This window comes from Lates calcarifer, unplaced genomic scaffold (genome assembly GCF_001640805.2).
Source record: "Lates calcarifer isolate ASB-BC8 unplaced genomic scaffold, TLL_Latcal_v3 scaffold_55_116, whole genome shotgun sequence".
Lineage (NCBI taxonomy): Eukaryota > Metazoa > Chordata > Actinopteri > Centropomidae > Lates > Lates calcarifer.
Genome location: NW_026118166.1, coordinates 48,130 through 57,092, shown reverse-complemented (window position 1 = coordinate 57,092; position 8,963 = coordinate 48,130). Strand labels below are relative to the sequence as shown.

Sequence of the window (8,963 nt, the reverse complement as noted above, 5' to 3'; positions counted from 1 at the left end):
CTCTAAAGACTTTTTAAAACCAGGTTTATGGATTTAGGAAAAAAAAGGTAATTATCACAGTTTTTCTGTATTTAGATGAAAGTTAAACTCATGTTTCCGTTAACCTGCAGCCCTGACTGACAGCTGTCCATTCAGACCACATCAGACCTGGTCTACACCTCAGACCACTGAACTGAGACCTGACAAATCTGGACTAGATTATCAACCAGAATGAAACAGATTTAAAACCTATTTTCAGGTTCACAGAAACTAAAGATGCATTTATAAAATCAGAGGAAAAGAGACACAACAGACCACAAAGAGACTGAAAATTGAACTCAAGGAGACCTGGTCCAGATCTGTCCAGGATCCTGGTCCAGATCTGTCCTGGATATCTGACCTGACAAACCAGTATCTGCTACAGAGAACCAGAACCAGCTCTTCAACCTGCAGCTGTGCAGTCGAAGAACACAGTCAGTAAACACCCAGACCTGGACCTGGACCCAGACCTGGACCCAGAGCAGCAGAAACAGACTAAACAGAGCTGGTAGCAGCAGCTGTTACCTGTCGACACTCACCTGTAGTCGGTCCATCGTGTCCTCTCGTTCACAGCGATCAAACACCAGGAAATCACTCAGGCTTTTATCAGGAGGAGCCGCCCACCTCCTCTGAGGAGCAGGAGGGAGGGGGGAGGGTTGTCCGGTCTCCTCCTCTGAGGAGCAGGAGGGAGGGGGGAGGGTTGTCCCGGTCTCCTCCTCTGAGGAGCAGGAGGGAGGGGGGAGGGTTGTCCCGGTCTCCTCCTCCGCAGGGCCGGAGGTGGGAGGAGACTGGGACAACCCTGTCCTCTCCTCCCCCTCAGCTGAGGGAGGGGCTCTGACGTGGGTTCAGGTGACATCAGGGATTTCCTCTGAAGTGGACCATGTGGTTTGTACTGAACCTGATCGCCCAGTCCGGGACCCAGAGGGGACAGGTGAGAGCACAGACAGGTACAGAGCTGCTGCCTGCGCTCTCAGGTGTGTCCCAGTTGTCTGCTGCTGTGATGTCATTGTGTACCTGTCCTCCTGTCCCTGAAACCATCAGTCAGGTCGAGAGTCCAGGTCCAGTTCAGGCCACAGAACAGGTCTGATCAGCAGCTGCAGGTCTGAGTTTCCTGACACCAGGATCTGAAACTGTCGTCACAGTGAGAACTGATTCTGTGCTGTTTCTGAGTCACCTCCAGGATAAATATAACTTTCACATCAGGAGCCTGAATCATTTTACTGATGAAGAACGTTTCATCATCAGCAGCATCAGAAACCTTCCTGCTGCACATTCGTTTCATTTCACACTTCATGTATGGATGATGAAATCCTCAAACTCCAGAGTCTAATGTGGAACTTTACCATTAAAATCCATGAATATAGATGATCACAGCTTTTTATCAGTCGTCCACTGTAAAGATGTGAAGGTTTAAAACAAGGTTTATCTGATCAGATCATCAGAGTTCACACAGGCTGAGACATGTTGGGATCAGGATTTAAACTTCAGAGTCTCAGTGAAGTTCACTGTTCATGAGTCCAGTTCATGTTGAATTCAAACATAAAGACTGAATGTTTCTGTGTTGTGTTTGTACGAGGCTGGTTTCTATAGGAACTCTAAACTGACTGATCTATGGAGTCCGGTTCAGTGCTTCTCTCTGCAGGATCACTACAGGTTATGATCAATAACCTCATCAATAAACTGATCAATAAACTGATCAATAACTGATCCTGATCAATAAACTGATCAATAACCTGATCAGTCAGCAGAAACTGTGGTTCTGCAGCTCCTCTCTGATCATTATGTGACTGAGCTGTAGAAATGTGAATTTCATCACCTGACTGAAACTGATATTTATAGACTGAAACCTGTTTCTCAACACCTGGAGATCACAGGAGGACAGGTACGAGTTCAGACAGGAAGACAGGTATGAGTTCAGACAGGAAGACAGGTGGGAGTTCAGACAGGTGAGGTGTGGATGTTTTACACTCAGGTCCAATAATTTACTCAGTTACTTTGACAGTAACTGTAACTCTTCACCTGTAAACCTGTATTTATACTGTGATTACCTGAAAGAGTATTTCATAATGTAACAGAGTATTTTTAATCCTCTGTTACATTATGTAAATACTCTGTTACATCATGTAAATACTCTGTTACCTGCTTTCAGAATTTTACTTTAGTAAAGAATGTGATCTCTAAATGAAGATAAATCATTTTAATCTGTGTTACATGTGATAATAATCGTGTTAATCAGGTTGAAGTTACTGTAACTCTGAGCTGTAGATACAGGAGACAGGCAGCAGGGGGCGGTGCTGTGCTCAGGATGCTAACTGCTGTCAAACACCACAGAAGAAGAGGAGGAGGAGAGGAGCTGCTCGCTGTTTACAGGGTGAGGACTCTTTTCTTCTCTCTCTGTGTTTCTGAGCCGCTGCTCGGTCCCGGTTCGGTTCCGTTAACCGGGTCACGGTGTAGAGAAGGTACATGTTAGCTCCTGAAATGCTAACAGCAGCGATGTCGTGGTTAGCTTTTCTCCCGTTAGCTGTTAGCATGTAGTCTGACGGGTATGATGGTTTCCATTATCGGACACGCCCCGCTCCACAGCGTCCTGTCCGCTGTCTGACCTCCACAGACACCGTCTGTTATTATCACTGTGTCCACACGTCCATCAGTTACTGTCAGTCTGTCTGAACACCCGCAAAAACACGACCCCGAGCTCTGCTGTCCAGGACCACCGGTTCTGATCCGACAGCTGAGTGATGCGGAGCGGAGGCTGAACCAGACTCCATTCTGAAAACAGCTGAATTAGTGTTTGTTCGCTCACAGTTACATCAGGAACATGGCTGGAGAGTTTGTTGTTGAATTGTGTTTATTTTAATCAGTTCGGCAAACAGATAAACTACGAACCAGGCAGAACAACAACACAACCCGCTCTCAGTAAACAGGTCCACCCGCTGTTTACTGAGAGGAATCAGCCGAAAATAACAAGCTACTCAGCTTTTACAGTTTAAGTTTTGTCCTTGTAAGATTTGTTCAGACATTTGGTTCAAGCCGAATAGAACAGTTACAGTTAAATATTTATGAAACGTGTTTGATGTGTTAGTATGACGCTGGTCTTTGTGTCGAGAAGTGGAGAAACTGTAAATTGTCAGGTATTTGTATGGAGTCTGGTGGAGCGCCTCTCCTGCAGGTATATAATGTTACCTCCTACAACTGTCTCTCCTGAAATCATCACACCTGTCTGCACCACGATGTTTACCTGGCTGTATGTTTGGTCACCAGGTCCTCCGTTACAGTGGAGACCGCCGTTATCACGGAGGACTAGGCTGACGTTGCCATGGCGAACAAGACGGAGCTCCAGGTGACAGACCAAACCTCCTTCCCCTGAGGAGGAGCTGAAGAAACCCGCTGGCCGCCGGACCCGCCGCCGAGGCGCCGCCACCTTAGGAAGGCGGAGCCAGAGAGGGAAGAGGCGGGGCCCTGCGGACAAGAGGCGGGGCCCGGGCGAGAAGAGGCGTGGTCAGAAGGAAAAGAGGCGGGGTCAGGAGGAGAAGAAGGAGGGGGTGACAGTGAAGAGGATGTGGAGCGGTGGAAAGCGACAGTACTGCGTGTTCTGCCGGCGGCCGCAGGTGAAGATCGCTCGTCACCTGCTGAGGAAGCACGCTGACCAACAGGAAGTGATGGCTGCCAGCACGCTGCCGACGGGCTCCAAACAGCGCCACCTGCTGCTGGAGCATCTGCGCTGTAGAGGCAACTACCTGCATAACATCGAGGTTTGTTCACCTGGTTACCTGTCTCTGTCTGTTTACCTGTCTGTTTACCTGCAGAGGAAACTCAACACCTGTCTGTCTCTCTGTCTACCTGTCTGCCTGTCCCTCAGGTGATCAGGCAGGGCAGTGGTGAGATCGTCCCGTGTCGTCAGCCCTCAGAGGAAGTTGATGCGAGGAACTACCTGCCGTGCCCGCTCTGCCTCGGCTTCTTCCTTCGCTCTGATCTCTGGAAACATCAGGCCTCCTGTCGGAAGAAGCTGGCCTCTGACCCCTCCAAAGACCCCGCCTCCACAGGAGAGTCCACCGCTGAGCCCATAAAGGATTCAGCATCTGACTCCACAGGTGAGTCGGTCTGTGATCGAGCAGACGACAGGACCTCCAAGTCCACAGAGGACTCACCATCTGATCCCTCAGGAGACGCAGTCACAACGGAACAGACTGGGAACTCTGAGACTGGGTCCAAACGGGCCATGACTTCTGAACACAGTGGGGATCAGAACACAACCTCTGACCCTGCAGCGGACCGGCCAAGGAAGCGCAGCAGGGTCCAGGCTGCAGCTTCCCGCCTCCTCCCAATTTCCAGTGGAGCATCTGAAAGCTGCAGTGAAGTCCTGCACCGCATGAACCAGGACTACATCTCACATCAGGTCTGTACACCTGTCTGTCTACCTGTCTGTCTCTCTACCTGTCGCTGTGCTAATACCACTCTTTCTCACTCTGTCAAGGTCAAATCTGATTGGTTGATCTGTAAATATGGAAACAAGTTGATGGGGAACCAAGATGGCAGCCAGAAGAGGTACGATTACGTCAGTCAGAAACTGAGGGAGCTCGGGCGGTTCCTCCTGGCTGCTAAATCTCTGGACTCTGACATTCAGACCCTGCAGGATGTCCTCGCTCCAGGTCGCCTCAGCCTGGCGCTGGCCGCTGCCAGAAAGGCATCCGGGTACCGGTGGAGCCGCCCTCCTCTGGCGGTGAAGACGACTCTGAAGACGGTTTGTGAGATTGCCATCGGAGAGAGTCTGCAGGACGGAGACTGGGAGGCAGCAGCCAAAACCACCGACTTCTACCACATGCTGGGACGAGAGTGGGACAACCTAGGGCTATTAAACCCTGATCCTGACACAGGTAAGACCCGGGTCAACCCTTGGGACTGTGTGGTTAAAAGTTAACTGAACTTCATCAAGAGCAAGAGGAAGGACCAGAGTCTGATCATTTCCAGGACTCTGGTCTCTGAAGGGGTGCAGCTCTAATGGCTCCTCACAGTCATTTTAGGTTCAGATGAACTTGCTGTTTGTGATCAGTCCAACAAACTGTTTTTTCCTAAGCTGCTCCAGAGGGAGGATCCAAGCTGAGGAAACGACCGGTCCAATCAAGGAGCGAGAAGAAGGGTAAAGAGCCAGGTCAGGAGCCTGAACCAAGACCAGAGGGTGAGTCCTGACTAGTGATCGACCAATATGGATTTTTCAGGGCTGATACAGATTATTAGTAGTCAAGGAGGCCGATAACCGATATTTGGAGCAGATATTAATTTGCAGTAAAAGTGAAAATATTGGTGTCAAAACTTTGAATAATACAAACTCCATCACTTAACTTTGTTTAAATGCCTTTAAGCATATGTTTATTAAACAGCTTTTCAGATTTGCAACATGTTAAAGGTTTTTTTATCTTAGACAATCGACATCTTTGTTTTAAAATTCTAACAGAAAGTGCAGGGAGCTCCCAGACTCAGCAGCATGTCTTATCAAGTTAAATTAAAACTGAAACAAATAAATAGCTCCCTAAAGTTTTCTACAGTAAATAAAGTTTTCCAAAATTTCAATATAACTGAAATGTTATTTTATCTTTATCTTTGTTTTAAGTTCAAACAAAAACAAAAAGTGCAGGGAGCTCCCAGGCTCAGCAGCATCTCTTATAAAGTTAACTGAAATTTTAAATAAATAAATAGTTTCCTGAAGTTTTATAAAGTAAATAAAACAAAGTTAAATAAAATTTGCACAGAAATGTGAGTCTCAAATCAATTAGTCCCAATGGAGCAGCAGCAGATTGTGGTGTAAAAAGCATAGTTGCTCAGTGTGTGTGAGCTCTGTGCAGCACAGCTTTCACTCTGATTGGCTGTTAGATCTGTGTGTAACCAATCAGATGGAGCTGTGGGTGGGACAATGCTGGAGACAGCGGAGTGACTGCAGACAGAGAGGCATCAGTCCATACATCAAAATAACCCAGTTTTAAATTAATCTCTTATCGGCCGTCGGATTAAAAAAACGGCAGATGCCGATATGTGTCAAAATGCCGAATATTGGCGCCGATAATCGTCCCGGCCGATAATCAGTCTATCCCTAGTCCTGACCCTGACCTCTGATCACCAACCCCTGACTGCTGATCATGACCCAAACCTATAGTCCACCTCTGATCCTTTTAACCCTGATTCCAAAAACTGATGCTAGAACAACAACACTAACCCGCTGACCTACAGTTCCTCAAGTCACTGGATACATGATCTAACTAACCCTGACTCCTGAGGCCCAACACTGACCCTTGACTACTGATTCCCAAATATGGTCACAGATTGTACACGTAATTTTAACCACTGGTTTGAACCACCTCAGTCCAGGGTTTTACACATTCCTGAACAGGGTGTAATACTTTCAGTGGTCCAGTAGATGGTGCTGTCTGACCTTCCTGTCTGTCTCTACTTGTCTGTAGTACCATCAAAGAGCAGTAACAGACCTGTGACCTCCATGATTCCACCAGAGTCCAGACTGCAGACTCCTTTCACAGGTCGGTCTCCCTGGATTCATAGATCCCTCAGGAGGTCAGTCTCTAAGAGACCTGAGTTGTTTTATCACCTCTCTCTTGGCCTTTCAGTTCCCGTGGCTCCCAGGAAGGTCCAGCGTCGCCCATGGTCATCTGCAGAGAAGGAGGCGGTCTGGAGACAGTTGGGAGTCCACGTGCTGGTTCAGTCAGTACCAGGAAAGGAAGTCTGTCAGCGCTGCCTGGATCTGGAACCGGTCCTCAGAGGGCGACACTGGAAAGACATTAAGAACCAGGTCCACAACCAAATCCAGAGCCAAAAGAAGCAGCAGTTCCACGCCAAGATGGACCTACAAGAGAACCAGGAACAACAAGACCAAATCCAAAACCAGAAGAAGCAGCAGCTGCAGCAGCACTACCCAGCCCAAATGGAACAACAGGGCAAGGACCACACCCAGAAGAAACAGCAGTATCATGTCCAGATGGATCACCATGACCAGGACAACTTCCAGAATCCAAAGAAACAGCAGTACCATGTGCAGATGGATCACCAGGACCAGGGCAACATCCAGAATCAGAAGAAACAGCAGTACCATACTGAGCTGGACCACCGGGACCACCAGGACCACCTTCAAATTCACAAAAAGCAACTGTGCCATACTAGACTAGACCACCCAAACCATATCCAGGTCCATAAGAAGCAGCTGTACCAAATGGACCAGCAGACCCAGGGACTGCAGACTACGCTGGACCGGGACACGTCTCTACTGACTGGTACACCTTATGGACCTGATGGGCCTCATCAAGCCCCAGGACACTCACTTGTGGAGCGGGACCCCATTATCAGCCCATATCCACTTCCACATAGGGCCCCGGGGCCTCATATCGACCAACTTCTGTCCAGAACAGAGTGGACTGACGAGTCTCTGGCCCAAAACTACCCTGTCAGCCGCCAGCTGGCCAGGAGCCTGCTCCAGGATGTGCCCCCTGGAGGACCACCACCAAATCCACACTCTGGACATGTCCACTTCTGATGAACCGGCCCACCAGGGCCCTGAACACTAATGACTATATTAGACTCTGAGGACCACTCGTCCCTCCAGTATAAAATAAAATAGGTCTTTTCCATCACAGGAACTAACAACCTGTACTGTTTGGTGTTCTTGTAATTAAAACATACTGATGTTTAAAAGTGACCCAAGTACATAAAGATGTCCCGATCAAGTTCTTTGGATCTGATCCGAGTTCTTTAATCCTCTGTATTTGCTGATACTGAGTCCAAACCGATACACACATGAATGTGGCTCCTTAAATCTGAATCTAGAAGCACTCGGTCCACTCTGACTGTACCATGCTGTTACAAACTGTTGCTTCTTGTACCTCATGAACAGTTTGTGGTCGAGGAGAGACACAAAAACCAACAACAGCCTGGACCTTACAAGTTCTTACAGGTCCAGGTGATGGTCACAGGTCAGTGAGTTCTTGTGGTGGAAGAGATTCCAGACGTGGGGTCCGTCTCCTTGGGGGTGGTCAAAGAAACAAGTGTATGATTTTATATCTTTACATCACAGAATTTAATATTTCAACAAATCACCACTCAGTGTTGTTGTAGTGACGGACTGCTGCTGTTGCCTCTTCATTTTTACTTCCTGTCTGGTCTGGAGCTGCAGACACTGAACCAGGTCTACAGCCTCTGGTCTGTTCAGGTCTGGTGGTTTGTGTTTATGACCAGTAGGTGGCAGAATAACCTGTGGTCTCTACAGGAATATAAAACCAGTCCTACAGTCTGTGTTCTTTATTTCTCCCATCATGCATCACAGCAGAGGTCGTCACTGGTCCCAGACCTGAACCACTACTTGGGTCAGGTCTCAAGTCTGTACTGTGGATCCACCAGTGACAAGACTCTAATTAACCTGTTCTCAGGAGGTCCAGTTAGGTCCCCTTTATGACGAGTCACAGGAATTTCCATGAGTAAAGATCAGGTAGAAATCAGACCCGTCAGTCCTGGGACTCTGTCGAGGACCCGGCAGGTAAAGGTGTCAGTCACCATGGTAACCATGAAACCTCCATTTGTCCTTTTCTTCCTCTTGACTGAAGCTTTTGTTGATTTTGTCGATGAGTAAACTGAACTTCCTGTTCAGCTGAAATCCTGTATTTTTGTTACTTTATAAACTGAACTGAACCATAAAGAACTTTGTTTCTTCTTTGCCTTTGTTCTAATAGAACCAGAAACTGAACCGATCATCGAGTTTTTATTCTAACTATTTATAAACTTGTTTTGTTATAAAACTGCTGAGTTCTGAATATTTTGAATCCTTCATTGGGTTTGATACTGAACGGTCCTCATCACCCATCAACCAGTCTACAGGGGGTCGGACCTGAAGTCAAACTGGTTCTCTCCCTCCACGTTACCTGTCTACTCTGATCACCTGGTGTGTCATCATC

The 8,963-nt window shown here is 47.8% G+C and overlaps 1 protein-coding gene across 1 annotated transcript; it reads left to right on the top strand.

Moving 5' to 3' along the window:
- The first annotated feature begins 2,253 nt into the window (after positions 1-2,253).
- Positions 2,254-8,710, top strand: LOC108882200 (uncharacterized). Its single transcript, XM_051069598.1, has 7 exons — positions 2,254-2,389; positions 3,280-3,770; positions 3,878-4,414; positions 4,493-4,892; positions 5,093-5,194; positions 6,471-6,545; positions 6,633-8,710. Exons 2-7 carry the CDS (start codon positions 3,576-3,578, stop codon positions 7,550-7,552), a joined length of 2,229 nt encoding a protein of 742 aa, XP_050925555.1. The 5' UTR covers positions 2,254-2,389; positions 3,280-3,575; the 3' UTR covers positions 7,553-8,710.
- The last annotated feature ends 253 nt before the right edge of the window (positions 8,711-8,963 follow it).